Source organism: Rhea americana, unplaced genomic scaffold, assembly GCF_003343005.1.
Source record: "Rhea americana isolate MKP2758 unplaced genomic scaffold, rheAme1 scaffold_76, whole genome shotgun sequence".
Classification (NCBI taxonomy): Eukaryota; Metazoa; Chordata; class Aves; order Rheiformes; family Rheidae; genus Rhea; species Rhea americana.
This window is the reverse complement of record NW_028186934.1, coordinates 1,725,639-1,748,468: the sequence shown is the minus strand read 5'-3', so window position 1 is coordinate 1,748,468 and position 22,830 is coordinate 1,725,639. Positions and strand designations below refer to the sequence as shown.

The following is a 22,830-nucleotide window of genomic DNA, read 5'->3' as shown; positions in this document are numbered from 1 at the left end:
GCGCGGGGCCGCCCCGCCGCCCGCGCTCTCCGCCGATCCCGTGCGCCGCTAAAGCCTGGTTTTCGTGCGGTTCCGCTTTTTTTTTTCTTTTTTTTTCCCTTCCTTTCTTCACTGGCGGCACTGAGCGCGAGGAGTTTTATTCGGAAAAAGCGGGAAAGCAACGCGTTTTCTTACTCTCTGGACGTCTAAACTGAGTTTTACCCTATAGTGAACTTCTCGGGCCTTTCTGAAAGCAGGAATTGGAATTGCTGGTGCCGCTTGACTGCCAGCGCGATGGTTTGAAGTGGTGAAAACGTACCCGGCAGTGAAAACCCAGGTAAGACGGGTGGCGTCCCGGGCTAATGTCACTGACGCCTCTGCTGTTTAGCCCAGGCCTCTCCACGGCAGATGGAAGCTTTAACGTGTGTACAGGTTATTTTGCATTACAATACACATAGATTAAAACTATCGCTTGTGTAGCGTATGACACGTACTGTTTTGACTGCAGGTTTCCTCCAGTCTGAAATGCACAAATGCAGCAGCGTATGTAGGAAGACGAGATACACACGGAAGGTGAAAGATGGCTATTTTGAGTTGTATTGTAAAATGCATTCAGAGTTTTCGAGGACGAAATGTATTTGTGCAGGTGCTTAGTGAAACTGCAAGCCCAGGTGGGCTTGTAATAGCGTTCAGTGGTAGCTAGTGGGCACATACCATGCTAAAGAAGACACTGCAAAGTATTCTTGATTACTCTGTTCTTTCTGCTTTTTTAGAAGACACCTATCTCAAAAATGTTCATTAATTCAGGGAAGCTAGTAAGAAAATGTCAGCTTAAATACAAACGAATCATACTTAACAGATCCTAAGAAGCTGCTACTTCTTACCGCTGCCTTAAGTTTGCAGCCCCCCCCCCCCCGAAGCAAAACACAAAAGTAATAAGTGACAACTTTGCAGGGAAGGGTAGTGATGAGGAAATGGAAATGTAAGCAAAACAGCAGTTACCAGTTTTGTAGACCTGCTGAGAGTTAAAAACAAAAGTGGAAAATGTTCAGTGCTTTGTGTTCATCCATGCTTCTAAATAGAGGCACTATGTTAGATCACTATATAGGCACTATAATAAATATCACCATCTTGTTTCTTTAGGAAAACAATAGATAGCTTTTTCTAGTACATCATGCTAACATATGTGAAGCTATCCTATGTTCACTTTGCTAGGAATTAACACATGGAAAAGTTACTAAAAAGAAACTATGCAAGTCCAAAGGAAAGAACAGCAGTTTTGAAGTGTTGTCTTTTGTAATATTAAAACTAATATAAGGAGAACAAAAGATCTAGTCAACTAATGAAGCTTGTTTATTTGGGACTCTGAGTTGCAGGATTTAAGCAACTGAAAAGAGTAATTTGGGATGATGCTTTTTCTGCCTTTGGACTATTTTGAGTCTCAATTCCAATTAAATTCTATGACCACAATAAACCATGAGGCATACTGTGAACTGGCCTCCATCTTGTGCAACTTGTCTGCTGTGTAGTTATCTATTTCCTCAAAATACATAGGAACTACTTACTTGTAATGTTCACCCCTCTGCCCAACTTGACCGTGCTTTCTGAAGGAAAGGAACACAGTCAACATTTCTTAAACCTTGTTTCCTTAGGAAAGTAGCTAGAATAATTTAAGCCAGCGTTGCCTTTTTAACTCTCAAGAGAATGTAATTTCAAGAATATAAACAAAATTTAGGAACTTCTTGTCAATTTAATGGTGTTTTAGTGAAGCTTTTCACTCTTAAAACTAGGAGCCTGGAAAATTCAGATGTAAAGGTAGTTACTATGATGGAAAATAAGTTGTAATTGATAGAAGCACCCCAGGGATAAACTCTTAAATTTTCTTTTTCAGATTATGAAGCACTGTGCCCTGTAATTATTTATTTTGCTGGCTCTCATCACTGGAGGATGGCTGCCATACTCTGTGAAAATTGTTCTGGTTGGTACCACTATACACAAGTCAACCAACCTCTTGAAATCAGCTGCATGCTGCTCCTTATTATGCTTGGAAAAGTGTCCCTTGATCTCTTTGTATTGCGAGTTAAAAAGAAAAATGTGAAAGTTAGTTTTATGGGATACTTCTGTGTTTCACTAGCATTTCTTGATTTCACACTGCTGATAAATATAGCTTTCATTTTCTATTTTGAAGACTTTGCACTTTGGGGTGTAAGATTTACCAAATACCACATCTGCCTCTTCACTCAGATAACTTCTTTTACCTACGGTATTTTGCATTACCCAGTGTATCTTGTGGCTGTTCTGGATTATTATGTGACTATAGCCCAAACATCTCAGTCTCCTAAAAGAAGTAAAAGATTATTTTATATATTTGTTGTGGTTTTTATATGGATTTCAGGGTTTTCTTGTATTCTGAAAGTTCCTGCTATCTATGAAGAACTGGAAATTCAGAAACACTTTTCTCCTTATCAGTGTCCTTCCTACGTCAGTGTGCAGAGCTACTTTGTCTCGTTTACCATGCTGCTTCTCATAGGCATGGCTCTTCTGGCTTGCTGGAAGGAAATTTTAATGATGCTACTCTCTGTCAGGGTAGTTTCCTTTGCCAGTCAGCCTGTTCTGATGTTCCCATATGCRTCTAACAGCAGCAGCACTTGCTGTAGGCGGCAACTTCTGACCAGACTTCTCATCTGTTTTCTTGGCACTTGGGCACCTTTTGTTCTTCTCCAAATTATCATTTTGTCTCTTGGTGCTCAGATTCCAGCCTACATGGAGATGAATGTTCCCTGGCTATACTTCATCAACAGCTTTCTTATTGCAGTAGCATACTGGTGTCGATGTCATGATGTTGATTTGACAGAGGAGATGTGGTCTACAGATCCATTTGTCAGCTGGAAATTCTGCTTTACACCATTTAACAATGAAAATACAGAGCCAGCTGAAAAGCCAGGCACAGTAATTGTAATCTGTTAATGAGCTGCTGACTGAAAAGACTGCAAATAAGTGCTGTAAAACAGAAGTTTAGTGTTTCGTGCTCTGACATYCCATGTCCTTCTGGATAATACAAAGAAATACTCTAGAGCTGCAATCTCTTGGAAAAAAGTTATTTACCAGTAGTGTAATGAAAATCCATCCAAAAATATGTGCATATTTCCACACGGGTTTTTGAACTGGCAGGTGCTTGCTGTATGCTAAAAAGTCTGGATTTAACAAAAGACCCTACATAAACAAGTTTTCAGTTGAACTTTGTTTTACAGTAGACTGACACTTGTTTTAAGCAGAATAATCTCAGGTTTTATAGTATAAAATGCAATAAAGTTTTCTAAACTGGAGACCTTATCAGTTATGTTCAAGTGTTACTTGCTGTCAAAGGCTCAAACAAGTTCTGTGACTTCTGAAGTGTACTTTCTTGTTAAAGTGTGACTTTTCTCAGTTTGATTTAAATTTTCTTGCCTGTTTAAAGAGGGATAACTTGTTTTAGTTGAAGTACAGCTCCTACAAAAATAAATGCAAGCTCTGTTTACATATTACAATATTTTGGGTAAGATGCATAGGTGTTGCATCTAAAGGAAAGGTGACGTTTCATTATGTCTTTGCTACTGCTACTCTATATAATGTGTTTGTATATATATGTATGTATTAAAGATTAAATACATTACTGTCTGAGAACAGTAAGAGTTTCAATTTGACAGCAGTTATGCTGTCACTGGAAAAAATACAGATGTGCTTTAACACAYGAACAGTTCAACTCAATTCCTTATTCTAAGCAGATGTATGTGAGCTTAGAAAGCCAATACCAAAGATTAAAGAAGCGGTTAAATTAGAATAGAACTTCTTTACTTTGGAACCAGAAATGTAACTACCTTAATTTCAAAAGGGCCTGATTCAATAGGGGAAAATATCTAGAGTAACAAAAATATTTTATTAATTTTCAAGTTCTTACAGTTTTATAAAGCTATTAGTTTAATTATAGGAGACAAATCAGTGATACACAACAAAAGTAGACAAATGGAAGTAGCATTTATTTCTGAAGCACTGAACTCACAATACAATGTCGTATTGAAATATAAACTATGTAAGTAAATGATGCTGTAGGTTGGTTAATCATTCACTCAAACCCACAGGGAACAATGGTAACACACAAGAATACTCAATAAGAAAAATATGCAGATAACAAAAGGTGCAATTACAAGCAAGTTTAAGCAGCATAATATAAGGTGCTTTGTTTTAGCATTTRTATAATCAGTTTATCCATTAACAGACAGATTAAAGAAATCTCACTTCTACAGATCATAACAAATGAGAATCTAAAGTTCATTCACATGCTAGTTGGTAATAGGAAAGTGCTTTTTWAAAAAAACGGTTCACAAAGTGAAGATATTTTACAGAGTTCACTGTGTGCTCTTCAGCTGTAAAATTTAAATTATTTTGGGTTACCATTTACATTATTATATATCAATTATAGACATAGATTTAACTGCAGAATTTAATGCTGCGTATGCTAAAATTTCTTATAAAAGAATATTCCAGTATATTACTCCATGATAAGAATACACAATCACATCTCTCATATATTAATTTTACATTTCTGCAATATATCAAATTCCAATTATCATTCTGATTTATTACTTTACCCCACATAGTGCTTCTTTCATCCACAGTATGTCATAAATTTCTTTGAGGTTTCAGTAACAGTGTTTTAGGGATGTAACCAAAAGGAGATGAGCATTTTTAGAGCAGTAGAAAATGATTTGGGGAAAATCTACTAAAAAGGCAATCAAAATGACAGTAAATTATCGATAACTGATTTTTAAAACTAGTGCAATAAGAGGAGGCAGTATCTAACAACACAGTTTGAAATAAATATTTGGCACTACAAATTTTCTCCTTTAGGCTGAATAATTTAATGAGAAACAATTCTACATCCATGTAAAAAGTAGGAAAACAGGTATAACATTAACCTTGAAAAACAACCTTAAGCTATCAACACCTGCTCTCAGTTTCTAATTGCTGCTGTTTAGTGCTTGAGATGCTATAGAATAAACCAAGTCTAAACACACTTCTGGACRCAGCATTTCTTCAGGTTTTATATAAACTGCATACCCACTGAAATGGGGTTGACAAAATAGTTACAAAACCTAATTCCATTTTAAAACCAGCAAATATTTCAAATATATTAATGCACCAGGCACTGGAGAAGATCCTGAACTAACCTCTAGAGGCAGGTGAAAATACCTAATTTCAGATTTATTTAACAACAAATGAAGGTAAAGTTATTCTCAAGAATATAGATTTTAAACGTTTGTTCATGTGGTTAGTCTCAGATTCATTAATGTACACAGAATGGAATTGTAAGAAGTTGAGTAAGACTGCTGATATATTTACTAATGTGATTCAGATTCTCAAACCGTAATTAATTTTACACATTCCCATTTATCCTGAGTGGCAGAATTTTTAGAATAGTTGCTGCAGTCCTTCTAAAGCCATTTTAAATTTTGAGATAATATTTTTATATGGAAGCCACAACATGCAAGCAAAACAAGTACTGAATGTACTGATGTTACCTCACATTCTTTCTCGTATACTTTTTGGGGAAAAGGTGTCAAAAAATATCGACTGTTAGGTTGCCATTATACCCACCAAGTAGACAACAGTGGCACTACAGGTTTTCACTTAGCATCCAACTGTGTAGGTCTTAGCCTGGTGACTATTTTAAAATATATAAATACTAGCTTTCTTTTTAAGCCCATTTTTATCCTTGACCTTCTATCTAGGGAGGTATCTGATCCAGTTGTGAAGTGATCTGTATTCTATTATCCTCCTAGTGGACAAAATCTTTTCCTCTCTTTGTACATTATTTTCTTTTATCTGGTAATTCTGGGAAGTTGTAACACTGACTGTTTGATCTGGCAACACAGCCATATGCTGTTACTTGATAGAACAGGATTACAGATTCACTGCAGGACTTAAAGAGGAGAGAAACTATGTTATGAAGCTGGTAATATCTGAAATCATAAGAACAACAGACCATCACTGCTGTATCTCCTCTACACATTGCTTCTTGTGCTGTGCAGTTAACAAGCCTTAAGACTTTCAAATATTTTACAACAGACTTTTGGCAACTGTTACCACGAACATCAAATAACCCCATGAGAATTAAAGTGTTAACACTTAATGATAAACTTCAGTACTCTTCTCAAATCAGAATACCCTAAAAAAAAAAATCAAGCTGTTTTTAAACGAGCTGTTCTAGATGCTTTCAACTCTAAATGAAAGTATTTGGCACTCATTAATAAAACCCTTCATTCACCTTATACCACCCTTCATCTTTCCTGATCTGTGTCAGCTCATTAAGTTTGTATCACAAAGAACACTTGAAAGGGAAGCTGCTCTCTAGAATTTTTCGTTACTCTTTCAACCATCTACTTTACAAAAAGCTGGCAGAGAACGTCAACATCCCGACTGCCAACACCGAGCAGGTAGCAGAGGCCAATGGAAGTCTTCCCATGGGCTGACCTGATKTCACCCATAAAACAGGCATGCCTCATGAGTCAGTTATGTTTGCGCTCCTAGCCTAATCCCATCATCAGTAAAGATACCCTGATGTAGTACCTATTAAGAATGGTATAATGCTTTCAACAATCCTAAGTAACAATACAGTGCTTTTTCTGCACAATTAAAATACTCCTTAAATGTTAGGTGTTGCATATTTATGATCCTTATTCTACGAATGTACAGTTGTGCTCAAATTACAATTCTTTCCAGATGGAAAAATCTCTTCAGATCATCTTATAGATCCTCACAGTACAATCACTTTGGGTAATTTAGCAGGAAGCTAAATATATGCTGAAAGTTTGTTTAGAATTTTTATCTTGAAATTATTTGTAGCACTGATTGCCAGAATTGTGCTTTGGAAAAGCTGATCAACAGCTACAACAAATAGGCTAGGCTATAAGCTTACTGAACACCTTCAATTATAAGCATATTTTATATTCTCCCGTTTGAATTTTGTTTTTTTTTTCCACCTAGCCATATGAGATCAGTAAATAACATGCACAACCTCAGAGTTGTGAATGAGGACGTGTGTAAAAGCTACGATGTAGGTTACACAAACTTACACACAGCTTAGGAAAAGGGCCTTGAGTAAACATGGAATTTCTAACCATGAGACACAGAACACAAGTATTATACAAATTGCTCTATCCAACACAGGTGACACTCACAGCGCAAAAAGCACATTTAGAAATCCAAATAGAGAAGAAAATGGCACATTGTAGAGCTCTGCCTAAATTATCAAGATGGTAAAAATGAACCAGCCTGACTTACATGCATTAGGGTACGTCTTCACTACACAGCTACCTTAGGCGACTGGCATGTCAATACTTCAATCTAATTAACTGAACATGGTTGTAAGTATTCCCACAGCAAAGATTTCGCCATACTGCATACATCCGAACTAATTTTGTAACCAATAAATGTTCCAGTCTCCTACTGAAGGCTACAGACTGTCCATCGAGCTTTTAGACTACGTTATGGACAGTTTTCTGATAAAGAAATAGACATAGTATCTAGACAGCAGGCACTTACTTGTATCATCCTTTCTTTTTAACATTACTATTTTCAAAGTAGTCCAGTGGATATATAGGACCTTTGGAGTCTTAACTGAATTCCCACGAATAAAGCTAAATTAATTTAAAATTAACTTAATTTAGGCTTAGCTTAAATAAATTAAGCATTAAATGATTCTAAATTTCTTTTGCATACTTTGTCTTCACAATACTTCCTGTCTGACACTACAGCTCATTGTTCAAAAGTGACTTAAAACTTAATTCATTATGAGCAATTAATAACACCTTACACAAATTATGCATTTATAGCTGCATTTGCTCCATGCATCCCTATTCCATTCAGCATTCAACATAAGCAGAATAATTAAAAGAAAATATGTTAAAAGTGTTAGTTTCTTTCCATCTCTAATAGACTAATTTTGGTGTAAGGTTTCCTAACAAGACTGTCACAGAGTTATTATCTGCAGCCTAGATCAGTGAGAACAAGTCTGGCTAGTGGGTGAAAACTGTATTTCTAAATATATGCTAACAAGAAATCTCTAAGTCATACTAGTAAGATAAACCTGCAAGCCTTTACATACATGCCTAATTTAAAGTATAATTAGTCCCAGTACTATAAGGAGAACTACTCATGTTTTAAATTACGTAGGTGTCTAATTATTTGCAAGACCAGGCCTGAGCAGCACAATCTCTCAGTGAATTCTGATTGCCAGAGTTAGTCAATTGGTCAGTGTGTAGAAAATTTCTTAGGCTACTGAGCTTCAAGTTTCTGTATCAGGATTGTGGTACTAAAATGATAGCACRTATCTGAAACAGGCAGCAGTTTTAACCAATTTGCCAGGCAATGACACTCTATACCCAGCAAAGTCTCATTAACTTCAATTCAAACTGTAGGTAAGAAAGTTTTATAGCTGAACATTTTCTTATAGCGAAGATCAAGATGAAAAAGATGTGATCCAAAAGTATTATATACTTATTTTTATCCTATTTCTTTTCTCTCTCTGTCTTATCTGTGTTTATGATGGACTGATCTGTTCTATGCAAAAGACGACACTCCTACTTGTTTGTTAATTTATCCCAAAATAGTCATAGAAAAAAACTGCTCTTACAGGAAAGAAATAGAGAAACGCATGCTTGCAGGATGTAAGCCTTCTGTYTGAGATAGCTTGTTGACACAAATATAGCAAAGGTTTTACCCTCCATCAAGCAATTCAGTTSTAAAGAAAATGAATGGATTAGTGGATAAAGACTGGAGTTGCAATGTAGTCTGTTTAAAAGCACTGCAAGTTTATAAGCAAGGGGATCTAAAGACTTAGGAAAGTGAGGCAATGTGGGTTGGCTGGGAGAAGCTGGTAGTTCCTTGTCAGTGCTCGCTGTGGAACATGGAGCAGCCCAGAGCTCCCAGAGCGCTCTGGTCAGCAGAGGTGGCCTCTTTCCCTSCCAGGGCTGTTCCTTTTATTCCTACTCCAGAGCAGGGTTGCTGAGTGATATGAGCCAGATTAAGTAGGGGAATCTGCACACACATATTAAGCATTTGGGGGGGCAACTCTTTAAAACATAAAACAGAAAAATTCTGATAACTATTATACCTGTTGAGACAGGTGTAATAGTTGTACTAGAAGAAATCTTGAGTCACATTCAGCCGTACCCTGTGTGAAGGGGATGCCTTGCGCTAATGCTGAACTTWGTAAGGTAAGAACGTAGAGAGGGTGTGTGTGTGTTTGTGTGTGTGTGTGTTTTAAAGAGAAAGGGAAAGAAAAAGCCATTCAWCTTGCATCCTTTTTGAGCTAAGATCCCATGGTGTCCTGCATTCCTTCCTACAGGAGCTGAAGTATTACTGAGAGATGTGGCACAAAGCAGCAGCAGTCTGAAGACAGAATAAAAAACCCTAAGAAATGCAACTATTGAAGAGGATTTGTGACAGACCCATCTAGTGGGAGTAAATGTTAAAAAATGAAATTTATTAATATTAACAGTACTTCCTCTTTTGGGGGACAATCTAGTTTAATTTGTGGGGAAAGCCACGGAGAATTCCAGTATAAGCCTGGAAAAATCTCACTGATTTGAACAAACCAGAAGTGATTGGTATGCAAAATGGTTCTGGAAGAATTTTGCTCTTTGTATTGCTTTCTCAGTAAATTCAGAAGATCCTGAAATAGACCTTATTTGCACCTGAAAGTTTTTCAGCCTACTTGTATGTACCCGTGTATTTTTAAATTTGATTTTACTGACACAGTTCTACTRGCGACACTCTAGTACATGAGTACATGTGCATTTCTATCAATATAGTTGTGTCTAAGTTCCTCCTTAATGCCAAAATAGTTGAAGCAAAAAACTTTCAGTATACGTAAGACCCACATTCTTAGTTGCTGTATTCATTAATATTTAAAGCATAACTCACTGTTTGTGGCTCTCCAAAAACCACTGAAAATGTAGTGTACTGGAAGAACTAGAACAAACATGTGCATTAATCAGGCCTGCTTTGAGCTCCTGGCATCTGTCAGTAATTAGTATGGCAGTCATATATAAACACTAGCTGTAGAAGTTCTCCTGAAAGCTGTCTAATATACCAAGATTAGAACAATCATGAAATTATCGCATATAACACCACTGTGATTAACTGCAGGTCTAGACAGGACTCATAACTTAAGTCCGTATTTGCAAATATGTCTTAAGCCACTATCAATTCACATTTAAATATACCTACTTTTTACATCGCCAAAGAACAATATGATCAGAAAAGAGATTACAAATTAGCCAGTRATATTTTTGTATAAAAATATTAAAACTTTAAGACAAGAACCAAAGAATAAATATCTAAGATATCTTTAGTCTTCTATTAGCTCATCAAAACAGAAGATATCTTCAAGAACATATGTTACAGATATGCTACACAGTGTATCTTACAGAAATGCTACAAATGAGAACCTACTGTCTCCATTAGGATATCTCTCAAATGAACACTGCCAAACAGCGAACCTTCAATTAAGTTTGTCTGACAACACTAACTGAAGATAGAAAAAAAAAAAAAATTAGAAAGTGCTCTTCAACTTCCCTCCAAAGCAAACCCAGACATCAACTAATTCTTCTCAAGCCTTTGGTGGCATTTGGATTAAGGCTTTCACCATGCATTACCAAGTAACAGCAATGGGTAGTCCTAACCTGCAGCTTCAGTGGTTGATAAAAATCTTACTAACACTCCCTATTAATAAGCTCAAGCAGTTGCAATTAAAAGCAGTGATTCTACTGTTGATCTCTGGAAGATATTGGTAGGAAGTCTGTTAACAAAAACAAAGTGATCATCTATAAAAGGAAAATGAAGCACAGATTCTTCTGCAATCCCAACTTGCTCTTTAAGGACATCATTTAAATAATAAACACATCAATCTACCTGTGACAACCCTTCCTTTCAGTCASCATATGTGCATTGACTCAGTTGACCTAGGCCAGCAGTTCTCAAACTTCAGATAAAATTYCTCTTCTTTTCAGGAACAATTCAGGGGTTCCCCTGCATACCTCCCTATTAAATCATATCTTATGCACTCATTTGCATAAAATATTTTTATTTGCAGACTGACGTGCACATATTTAATTTAAATATACATAGCAACTCTATCAACACAGTTATGCTTCTTGACCTATACAAGAGCTTGGGAACTCAGGGCTGTACCTACAGGGAACAGAGCTGCAAAAGGAAGGGAACAGAAGGTAGAGAATAAATCCACACACATCTGTACACAGGAGATGGTGAAGTAAAGGCTGGGAAGGTGCTGCTGCCTCAGAAGCAAGAAGCTTCTGAGGATGTCAGTAACTTGGGGGACGAGTATCTTCTGCACTGTCCAGGAAAAAAAACTCCTGCAGAGGCACAGAAGCAAGGCCCATGGAGATTTCCCACAGGGTGGCTTGGCTGTGGCATTCCTCCACCCACAGAAGCTTCAGCTCTCTCCACAGGAGTAAAAGTTTCTCTTTTGCTGAGCTTTGATGGGACCGCACTCAGCTCCTCATCATACTCCTKCCTCTGACAACTGCAACCCCAGCTCACATCAGCCAGTGGACGAGAGCTGCAGCACAGTGAGAGTTTGGTAAAGAAAATGGTATGAAAAAGAAGGTCTGGAAGAGAAAAATACTGAGCTGTGATAACCTTTCTCTCTGTCTCCAGTTCTTAAGAGTACACTTGCCTCAACATCAGTTAGCCCCGGCTGCAGTTTTCAACCCCTCACACCCAGGCATTTGGAAACCTGAAGCCTGAGCGTTATYGCACCTTCTCAGATCCACTCTGAGCCCTCGTTTGAGAACTGCTGGTCTAGTTTAACTAGCAGCAAGCAAAACTAGAAACCTAACAATTTAATGCCCTCTTAGTGCATAGCAGCATACAAAGAGTGAAGTAACATATGTGCTTCAGTTACCTCTGGCAAGAGTATCATGCCATTGTATTTCAGTAGCCTGACAGCAAGGACTTTGATGAGACTCCTGAATGGTCTACAGTATTCCCAGACTTAAAGAAAATACTACAGTGGTAGAGATGAGGGTAAGCCTACACAAGAAAAAAAGGTTGCAAACCTACCCCTTCAAACAATTTGCTCAAGACTAAAAGAAACTCAGAGAGCGCAACTAAATGCATAGCATTTTACTGTTATCAGTGCTTCCACAAGATCTGTGGACACTTATTATTTCAGTCCAAGAACTGCTTTATGTGTGGAAAAACCGTCCTTCAGAATACAGCTACATACTTTAGATGGTGTTTAGATTGGGGGTGTTAAATTTGTACGATAAGTACATGTTGGGGAATATTTAACTAATCACAGCATATTTCACTTCATGTTTTTCCATGAACTCCCACTTTAACTCAAAGTATTACTCAAGCTTTACTATGAACCTATTAATTGTGGGAAGCTCTGGAGAACTACATGGTATAACCAGAGGAATATTTTAAAGTTTTTATGTGGGAAGAACTCCGTATTTTTAACAAAACATCACAGTAATACTCATGCCACAGTGAAAATATTGGCATACTACTGTTGGTTCTGTYACAGAAAAACTGACGTTTAAACCTTCATGTTCCCCCTAGGATTCTTTCAATGAATTGATACGTGCACAGATTTTCAATGCAGGTCCAAGCTTAATATTCATTGCACTCATAAGATGATCCTCCTTCAACAAGAGGAGAGCTTGTCCATCAATTTCTTGGGCTCTAAATTCATCTGCGATATCTTGACAACCTGCAAGGGAACAGAAAGAAGAATTAATAATGTGCAGTGTTACACAATTCCCAATGCTTGCACCTTTAGCTAAAGAATCAATAAAGTATGCAAGAGTTCAATAATATGATGGAATCTTCTGAGATACTCTGAAAGTCATCTTCACTATAGCCTCTAATGACACTATAACTGTAGGAGAATTACCCACTGGAAATTTCAAGTCCTTGTGTAAACAWTTTTTTCATGTCATTAAAAGGAACAATTGCTATGACCTCAAAACTGGAAGAGACTGGCAAAATACCACAGAAACAGCAATCAAGTAAAAGCATCATTCATCTTTGTTCTCTTCAGCAATAAAAAAAATGTGCATATTATGCATATGTGCATTGTTAGGTACAATTCAAAGAGAAAATTACTTACCCACAATTTCCAAAAAGCTGTTCATTCCACCCATATATTACCAACATTGGGTCAGATATATATAGTTTTGARTTTCGAGGTTTAGCAGAACTGTCCCACTATGTATCAGTTATCTGAGTCAATATTCCATATACAGCAATAACTCACTCGACAAGTGCAACTTCAGACTGGTTGGATTTCTTATTTAAATGAGAAATTTTGCTGAACACTAATATTCTTGAAAAAACACGACCTCAAATCACTGAGGCTTACAATRTAAGAAAGGAGGAAACTGCATGGGTCAGACTGTCCCAAGTTACCGAAGGTCCTTTCCACTTAAAAAAAACTGAGGGAAGCAAAAGGTCCCTTGAGAGATGTCCCATTAACCAGAAACAGTCAGTTATGCCTAGCTATGACAGCTCTGTTACATGGACAAATACCTTCTGATAATGTGAGTAAGAACACTCACTATCAGTTGTTTATTTGAAGCTTCTTTATTTTCATAGCCATGTGTTTCCTGTTTTTAATAGATTTGTGTTCTCAACCCACTGGTCTCTCCTTCTGTCTTAGAGTCGTTCAGGCACATTTTCATTTGTGCTTGACCTTCCATTCCTGCTTTTAATAATTCCTCATTTATGCTTATTTTCTTGACTTCATATTTTTGTCTTTTCCCTTTTATAAAAAGTACAATATTACAGAGCTATTAAAACATTGAAGAACTTCTTTTTCCATCTACGATAAAATCAACTGACTAATTCAACGTCCTCTTGAGAGAGCTCAGATTTAAATTCTATGAGTAATAGATAATATCTAACTTCCTGATGGATTTACAAATGTGTAGAATAGAAAGGAACGTGTAAAAAACATAAATAGAAAGGAAATCCGGAGGGAATACTGACATCCAAATCTTAACTATTTTTAAATTATTACTATGTAGTGACAGTAATGTTCACGGTTAGAAAAGGCTAATCTTCACAAGGAATAAATCAAAACTTTTTCTTCATGGTTTGTTAAACAGACGTGGTGCAACAGTTAGATTCTACTTTATTAAGGAGAAGATAGGGCAAGATTAAAAAATAATGGAGTAATAATTAGAAAAGATAAAAGTTTTGTGGAATTTTATGGCATCTCCAGTTTGATGCTAGACTTCTGCAGTTTCGGCTACATTCAATAAGCTATACCCCCCAAAAGTAAAATAGTTATTGTGCAGCTGCTGAGTAATTTTTAAATCAATAAGGACTATTTGGTATAGCACTTAGAACAATGCAACTTTAATACCTGATAAATGCCCAGTTCTTGGGCATTATCTACTATAACCAGAAATAAGAGTGGTATCATTTGGGAAAAAAATCCATTTGTCACAAGCCGTATTTATACGGCCACTAAAACATCACAGAAACATTAAGCTGCTTTAGTGCCTGCATGCATTCTGTAATATTTACTTTTAGTATTTCAGGTACAATGCGTTAGTGTAGTCCAACTACAAACTATAACACAATAAATTAGGACATTCTTCAGGACCCTAGACTTCACATAGAACATCTGCAATGGTACTGCCAATTCTGGCTACAAAGTGAAGATACTGCTGTCAATAAAATGAAAAAAAAACCCACCTTAGATAACTGGCTCCTGCAGAAATAACCAACCTTAATACCATCATAAATAATCTTACTTATTCAAGATAAGATAGATATAAGACAGAAAAATTGCAAAAGGCAAGTACTAAGCAAGTATTTCTGTGGAAGGTATCACTATTCATCCACCTTCAGATCTGACCACAGCAACTGCCATTCCACTGCATTTAGAAAGGATCAGACAGATCAAGAGATTTTTTTTTTATATTTAAAAACAAAAGCAGTCCTATTAAAATATATTACTGTTGGAGGTGGCCCTCTTTTTGGGGGGGGGGGGAGTGGCGAGGGAATGTTAAAAGAACACTGGCTATATGAAGCATTCTGATGCAACTTTTGCTAAAAACAAAAAGCAAACAAAACAACAAAAAAGCCTTTCAGAGTCAAATGTATATGAATGTATTTCAAATCCCTCATCTGATCACATTTGGGTATTCTGAAATGCTTTTGCAATTTGTTGTGCAATAACTTGGAAAAAAAAGGGAGGTGTTGAAGAGCATTAATTTTGCAACTGATGAAAGAAAGGAGGAACAGCTTTGTTCTTCCTGGTTTGTGCGGACTGCAAACATTTTACATGCRTATTTTACAAATAGCACGACGAAAATAAATTATCCTCCTTATTGTTTGTATTATTGAACTTCAACAGCAAACGAAAAAGTATTTTTTCAAGTATGGCTTGAGAATATAATGAACATAAGAAAAGCCCTAATTATCCTAATGATATGAGCATAGCTCTGTAACATATATTCTGGCATGTTGTAGATATGATTTAAATATTGATTTTTTGCAGTATCTGAGAAACTAGGCCTTAGTGTGGAATGGAATGAGCAACTGTAATAAATTTGCACTGAGTACAGAAAAATTTAAAGTCTGCTTAAATTCAGAGATTAATTTGTGTATAGAATAAATATGAAAAACAGAGCCAGCAACTGGTGAAGTATTCTACAGTATTTTCTGAATAAAAACCACATTTTTAAGAATAACATGGTTATTTTCATACTGGCAAACGAATCAGTAAGAAGTATGCTTCAAAAAGGCCTATTTCTATTTGTGTTTTTACGGTATTTCAAGGCTTCTAGGACAGGAACTATCTTTTATTCTTTTCCAGAATCTACAATCAGGGCGTTAACCGGAGCCTCAAATATCTAAAAGTATTAAATCTAAACAGTAGTGATCTAATATTTGAGTAATGAAAGTAAGATACAGAAATCTGAAAAAGCAGATCTAAGCTTTGTTTAACAGACAACAGTGAAAGTTTCCAGAAGTCAATAAAGTATCTTAATTGCACTTTATAAACCATCAGAAGAAAGGTACTTCAAGGATGAKTTTTGTTGATTTAAGGCATACCTAACTCAGTTCCTTGTCTTACCTGCTATATAAAAGATTAATTGGCACAACATGCATAGGACTTGGCAATGAAGATACATTCTTACAGAATTAATGAGATATATAGAAAAATGGTTCATCACTGCTATAAATTCCAGAGAAAGTATGAAATTACTAACAAACTTAACCTGTGAGTCACATGCGAGTGACATGGGTAAGCAACTGTATGTTGCATACAACCATATTGTATGACTGCTAATAAGGAGACTTGCCTTGTTACCTGCAGAGATTACAGTATCTGATGAGATAGAATGGTATCATTGGGAAAGGGGAGGAAAGTAAAATTTTAAAGCTTATGAAAGTTAGGAAATGACAGACAAATAAATGTCAAATAATCTGAAGATTATTATATAAAGACAATTATAAAAACTGAGTTRAAGAGAAGGTATATAAATAAGGAGAAATAAGATATTTTTTTGAGAACAGCTTGAGATATTATATTTCTTGTGCCTGCATGAGTATTCAGAGGCTATATGCAGTAGTTTTCTGTATTTCAGGTAGTGTGCAAAAGCTATACAAACCAAAGTTTAGCTTTATAGAAGAAACTGGCATATTCTTTGTAARTGTCATTTATATCATGAAAGGGCTTTCAAATTTTTCAGTTTTATAAAGGGAATAAACTCCTTTCTTGCCTTTTCTACTAAATAAAAAGCAAGTAAGGAGGGAAGACAATAGAAGTGTAAAGGGGAAGAAGTGTGTCTGATCTCTCTACTGACCTCTTGAGAGAAATCAGACTGAAGGGAAGAACACCTTTAGTCTCCATCAGCTGGGGTGCAACAGCAGAAGTGGGACTAGTTCTATCGACATGGAATTTGTGCTGAAGGAATAAGCAAGAGGAAACAAATCACATTCCAGTCTCTGACACCAACTAATGTGCACACTAGCGCTGTTAACCTCTTCACCACAGTGATACTAAAAGGCAAGGAGTTCCACTGTTGCACAAGCAGAACAAAACTATTTCACATTACATACCAGGCAAAGAATGTATAAAGGCCCAGACTTCATCAACAGTCCACACAGATGGGTCGGTTTGCACCACCGGTAGCAAGTCAATGCTCTCCGGCATTTTCCTAATTCTTAGTTCCCTAAGTTCACGTTCTCTCTCTCTTTCACTTTGCCTTCGCAGACGGGTGGTCATGGCAGCTGGAACAGCATCTTCGTGAGAAGCCATATCTTCTTCTGCAGATGGATAAGTAATTGGAAGCTGGAAAATGTAGTACAAATACACTACAGTATTATACTTTATTTGTAATTCCCCAAACAATGCCATAGTTCTAAGCAAATATTTCACAGACCTGTCTAAGAAAGTGATCTCGTGATGCCCCATCAGGGCCACTCGGTCGACGCCCGCGTCGCCCAAGGTTTTGGTTATCTGACTTCCGATTCCAGCGACTGGTCTTGTCTGATGTAAACAGCCCAAATTTCTTAGTGCAACTAAGGCTGTGCCTAAGGAAGTAAAGTACATTCAATAATTCATTAATACTTTTGGGGACAAATTCGATCAACTTAGCAATAAAATGGTATTGTTGTCTACAGAACTGTTGCCTAAAGACAACAGGTGTCACAGAAACACAAGAGAGAAAGGTACCTCCAAGGCTACTTATTCTAACCCTTTGCCTTGATGCAAGATCAAGTACATCTATATCATCCCTGGAAGATGTCTGTCTTTCCTGTTCTTAATGTCCCATGAYAAACACCACTGCACTTTATCATATTGCAATCCTGCTTCTCTAAAACATCCTCTAAAAGCCTAAAGTCATATTACATCTTTTGCTTCCATCTTCCTCTAGCTGGCTGATACTCAATCAAAGGAGGGTAGAGGCAAAGGAGCCCATTTCCCTCTTATTTCACTAGTAGTGTCCCAACAAGTAAAAATTAAAATGCACTCCCACTACTTAAAATGTGAATGTCTAACACTGGGGACCAAAAGAGGAGCAGACATGAGAAAGGTGGTTTCAAGGCACCCTGATGCAAAGAAGAACTAAGCAATGATTGGAAAGGGGAAACTACTCCCCATTCAAGATAATTTCTAAAACATCTAGGACTAAATATCAGCTTTCCACAACAGTTCTAATGATGGAAGATCTTACAAGATCTTACATGTAGATGTTGATTTTGATTTGTTTCTCTCTTAACCAACACAAAATGAAAAGCATACTAAATCCAAAAAGAAACAACCACATAGAAGCAAATGGCTTCATTTTTTATTTTCAGGAAAGAAGCTTTAAAACAACACTAATTATGCATGCTTATAACTATTTCTATTTTACTCTATGCAAATAATGAATTTTTATGTTACTAAAAATACATACAGGCCTTTTTAGTCTATGCGCCATTTTAGCCACACCAAGATAATTCAGAGCTTTCTCCAGCACAGCATAAAACTGTAGGAAAGCCCATCTAGCCTACTAATTTTTTCTAACACCCAACAGCAGGGAGAAGAGAATATGAGCACGACAGATAAAGTGATTTGTGGCCCAGGGACATCTGAGCCAAAGATGGTTTCCAAACACTGAGTGACTTTTTGTGGATTTCTCTTCTATGATCCCAGCCTCCCCATGAGCCAAATTGCATCAATAACTCCCTCAGTAAAAAGTTCCACAACTACAATCCCTAGGAAGAACTAATCACTTTTGTTTGACTTCCTGAATTGTATCATATTCCACAATAGTCCCCTGTACCTACAGATTCTGGAGATCTGGGCAGAAGACAATCTCTCTCTCTCACACTTTTTTTTTAAACTGCTTACTTATTTTTCAATACCAGATACTATTTGGGTGCTATTCTATTAACCAGGCAGTAATAAAAAATAACAAGGCAAAATACCTTTTGGCACAGGATGTGGAGCAGAATCGTTTTGACCGTAAAAACTTATTAGAATATCCCATTTTTCCACAAAACTCACACTTCAGAAGATCATTTTCAATTTCCTCTAGTCCCTCTAAAGAAAGGAGTGAGACAAAGAAGTTAGTCTCAGCAACAAACAAAATGACATTCAAATTTCTCATTTCTTAAGGAAGTAGGCAGAAAATTTTCAAATATCAAACACATTTAATGAAGATTTGAGTGAAAATTATAAAAAATCAGGCAAGTAATAAATTTCACTTTTACATATAAAAAGASATTGAGCAGATTGAACCTTCAATTAAATTAACCAGTTTAGTCAGCATTTTTGTTAGATTTCCAACCATCCAGAGTAAGCATCCTCAAACAGTAAACATTTTTTAAAATCTGCAACACTGTGATGTATTAARCGAGTAAAATCATTTCTTTGAGTAAGCCACAGCTACAACCAAAAGGAGCACTTCTGGAAGCAAATCAGACATTTAATCTCATCTATGGATAACAGAACTGGAGGCCAACATTTCAAATAAATACTTTTCTAAACCATGTAAATCCTACTCAGTGAGGTTCTTTGAAATATAAGGCTACACTAAAATTCACTGTGTTAAATTTTCCCTTTTCACATTTACTTGAAGCAGCTACACATTGGGTCAAATCCTTATCAGGCTTATTTGATTACCTTTGCATTCTGACAAATGCTTGCACTAAACAGAATTCTTGTCTCAAAATACAATTCGTATATTATTCTAAACATCTTACTGTATACATTTCATCAGTGGGATTGATAGTGCAAGTTAACTGTATGTGATTCTGTAGCGCTAGTTATAAAGGGTGTGATCAAAGTCTCTCAGGCTTAAGACTGTTTCAGTACAATGTTTTGATCAGTCCATGTAACATATTTTCCAAACTTCACACAAAGGCATCATACTAGTTCTGCAACAGGTATTACAGTATACACGCTATCAACTTTTCCCTTCTACTGCTTCTCTTAAGAATGCAAATCCCTCCTTCCTTTCTCACCAACTTTTCTTTCTTTCTCTCTCTCTCTTTTTTTTTAATATAATCATATGTATCTAGGAAGTTATAAATCTGCATCTTGCTGCAACTAGAAAGGATGTGGATTTCTAACTTAAGTATTTATCCCATAGAGGTAATTCCCTTGTAATAAAAACAGATCTAGTTGTGTTACCTTCACCAGATTCACTTGCAGAAAATATCCTATTCATTCAGTACAGAGACAAAATAGTTTGAGTCCATCCTACACTAAATTTGCACCTTAAACTCCAACTGGAAAACCATAGAAATCAACTCAACTGTTTGAAAGCTTGTAGGATGCTATTTATCCGCAACAGAACCTTTAGCTAGCAAGCAGCTGAAGTCACCACTTTTCTAAAACAGCCACAAAGTCCAGCTCTCTGTAAAGCACATTATAATACTTTAGTGTTGATGTGATTAAAAAAAACACAAGACAATGAGGACTTGCACTGAAGAGAAAAGATCATGCTCTTCCATCCAGACCCGCTGCAAAACCACTTCCCTCTACCTATCTGATATTCCAAAATTGGTACTGGAGCCAATAAAAATCATACAATTTTTGACATCTGTCCAGATCTATAGGAACAATCACAACATTTACTAACTCTTCTAGTTAGTTCCTGTTATCAACTAATACTACTTTGCTCTTGTATCTCTTTCAAATTAGATTATACAAAGCCGTTTGGTGCACTGGATTTAATACCTTCAAGCAACTAAGATTTCACTGAGAATAGAACATCTTTTCTTGCTCTGTTTATTACATGTTCCAAAAAATATTTTCAGACTGAACGTTGCTGACTCACAATTGTGAAAGCACTTAAGAAAGCATTGATCTTAAAGTTGATTAAAGTTGACTTTTAAAAGCTTTATGAGCAAAATCTGGTTTAACTCGTTACTTCCTCATGCATGCAAGAAAGGAAAGGATTATAGCATCTGATCAGTTTACAGTCTACTGTTACAGATTGTTTTTACAACATTTATGAGATCAGGAGGTATTTTTCCTACTCCCTGTGAAGAACTTGAAACACCTGCTAACAAGAGAAACACCAATGAAAGAAAGTAGAAAAGCTCAGAAGAATGCACTATAAGGCAACAAGATAATCATTCATGTCACATGCTAAATGTCTACACCTTCTTCAGGAAGTGTAGGATGTAGGTGGAACACAGCTTGTACGTAGTTCAGAATAGCACTATCTCTGCAAAACAACTTAACTTTTGGAATGGAAAAAATTATCCCTATGAGCCATCTGTGAAACATATCACCTGGAGTGAAACTGGCACAAACTGAAATGTAACATTTTTGTCTTCATTCACATCAGTAAAAAGAATCATGTGCCACATGGCTGTAACCATGAAAAAATATATACTTTTTTWAAAAAATTCAGGGGACTAAACAAACATACATTTCCCCCCTGCTTCTAGTTTTTCTGTACTTTGCCTCTTGCTATTCACCTTCTACAGTCRTATTTTTGATTTCATATCATCAGTTGCAAAAATTACAACTAGCTGTTTGTTTTAAACTCCATTAAGCTCTGACACCAGCTAATGCAAATACAGGTATTGAAGTTTAATTTGAAAAGAGTATGAAATTGTAAACTGGTAAATTGTAAATTTAATCGTAAAGTGCAATTTCAGGGATAGTAACTCAAACTGCTCATGAACACTAACTCTGTTGTGCTGTTAAGGTGACAAAAAAAAAGAGCACTAATGCAAAATTAGTGAAGCTGAAAATGCAGGAAAAGTTATTTGAAYAGCATCTCCGATATATCAAGATCCAAGGAAATAACTGAAGTCAACAAATCCTCCAGCAGTGTCAAACTGAAAATTACCATGTGGCAAGTCTCCTTAAGCTGTTATCACACTTGAAATAAAAACTAGGAATGGGAAACATCAAATCTTGTCAGTGTTGAAATTGAAGCTAATCAAATACTAGAGATGCATCCCTCATAGAAATCTCTCTTCCTATAGTATCAAAAAATTACTGATCTGATATTCCACCTAGATCATGCAACACTGAAAAAAGGGACAACAGACGGTRAAGCAAAAATCGATGCTCAGAGCCTTTTCTTTTGTTTTAGGTGTTTTCATCTTATACATGGAATGTATATCCTGTTTTATGATAAGAAGAACTCCTTCATTTGACTTCTACGTAGACGCCTCTCAATTCAGGATGTCCCTAGCTCATCTAATAAGTAGCTGCAAATTGAGTACATGAATCAAACACTAGCTGTCAGGAACAATAACTACAAACAAAAATATGAATGTTTGAAAAATTCTGTAAAACAACAGACAAGCTGTTTGAAAAGTACTGAGGAATGACAGTCCACTGTTAAGGCTGAAAGGATCTTAAGGAATGCTATTGAAAATACAACTGAACTCAGATTGACTGAAACAAGCTAAATAAAGTCAAAGTAACTATTCCATCAGAGCTGCATATATTCTAAAAGAAGCACCAAAAGGCAAAAAATGAATATTCAAATATGCCAGAAAACTCAAATACATTAATAAAAATTCAAAAAGCTGTGCTGTCGATTAAAAAATCAAGTAGCAAAGTTCACCATGCACAGTCATGAGCTAAGAGATTCACAAGGCTTACTTCACATGCGTAGAAAAGTAGTATAAAGCATAAAGTAATATATAAAAATGGATTTTTATAACATTCTAAAACAATAAAAACAGTCATGTAAGTGACAAAATTTACCTTTTTTTTGAAAGCCTCTTGTGCCTGATGCTTTCATGTTATTGGTCTTCCCTCTGGAAGAACTAGTTAAATGGAAACTCTCAATAGGAAACTAT

At 36.2% G+C, this 22,830-nt stretch overlaps 2 protein-coding genes across 4 annotated transcripts in view; one reads left to right on the top strand and one right to left on the bottom strand.

The window, feature by feature from the left end:
* Positions 1-6: 6 nt before the first annotated feature.
* Positions 7-3,574, top strand: GPR160 (G protein-coupled receptor 160). Of its 3 annotated transcripts, XM_085322297.1 has the most exons (3): positions 7-316; positions 488-552; positions 1,871-3,574. In XM_085322297.1, the coding sequence occupies exon 3, from the start codon at positions 1,927-1,929 to the stop codon at positions 2,944-2,946; it is 1,020 nt and encodes a 339-aa protein (XP_085178423.1). In that variant the 5' UTR covers positions 7-316; positions 488-552; positions 1,871-1,926; the 3' UTR covers positions 2,947-3,574. The 3 variants fall into 3 exon arrangements, with proteins under 3 accessions (XP_085178423.1, XP_085178422.1, XP_085178421.1); XM_085322296.1 differs by lacking the exon at positions 488-552; XM_085322295.1 differs by lacking the exons at positions 7-316; positions 488-552 and adding an exon at positions 581-625.
* A 400-nt stretch (positions 3,575-3,974) lies between these two features.
* The window catches only part of PHC3 (polyhomeotic homolog 3), a 40,796-nt gene continuing 21,940 nt past the window's right edge, over positions 3,975-22,830 (bottom strand). Inside the window, exons 12-15 of the mRNA XM_085322322.1 lie at positions 18,982-19,096; positions 17,451-17,601; positions 17,128-17,359; positions 3,975-12,760 (exon numbers count right to left, since the gene is read on the bottom strand). Of these exons, the coding sequence (XP_085178448.1) occupies positions 12,606-12,760; positions 17,128-17,359; positions 17,451-17,601; positions 18,982-19,096 (653 nt within the window). The 3' untranslated portion in view covers positions 3,975-12,605. The remainder of the gene's footprint in view (positions 12,761-17,127; positions 17,360-17,450; positions 17,602-18,981; positions 19,097-22,830) is intronic.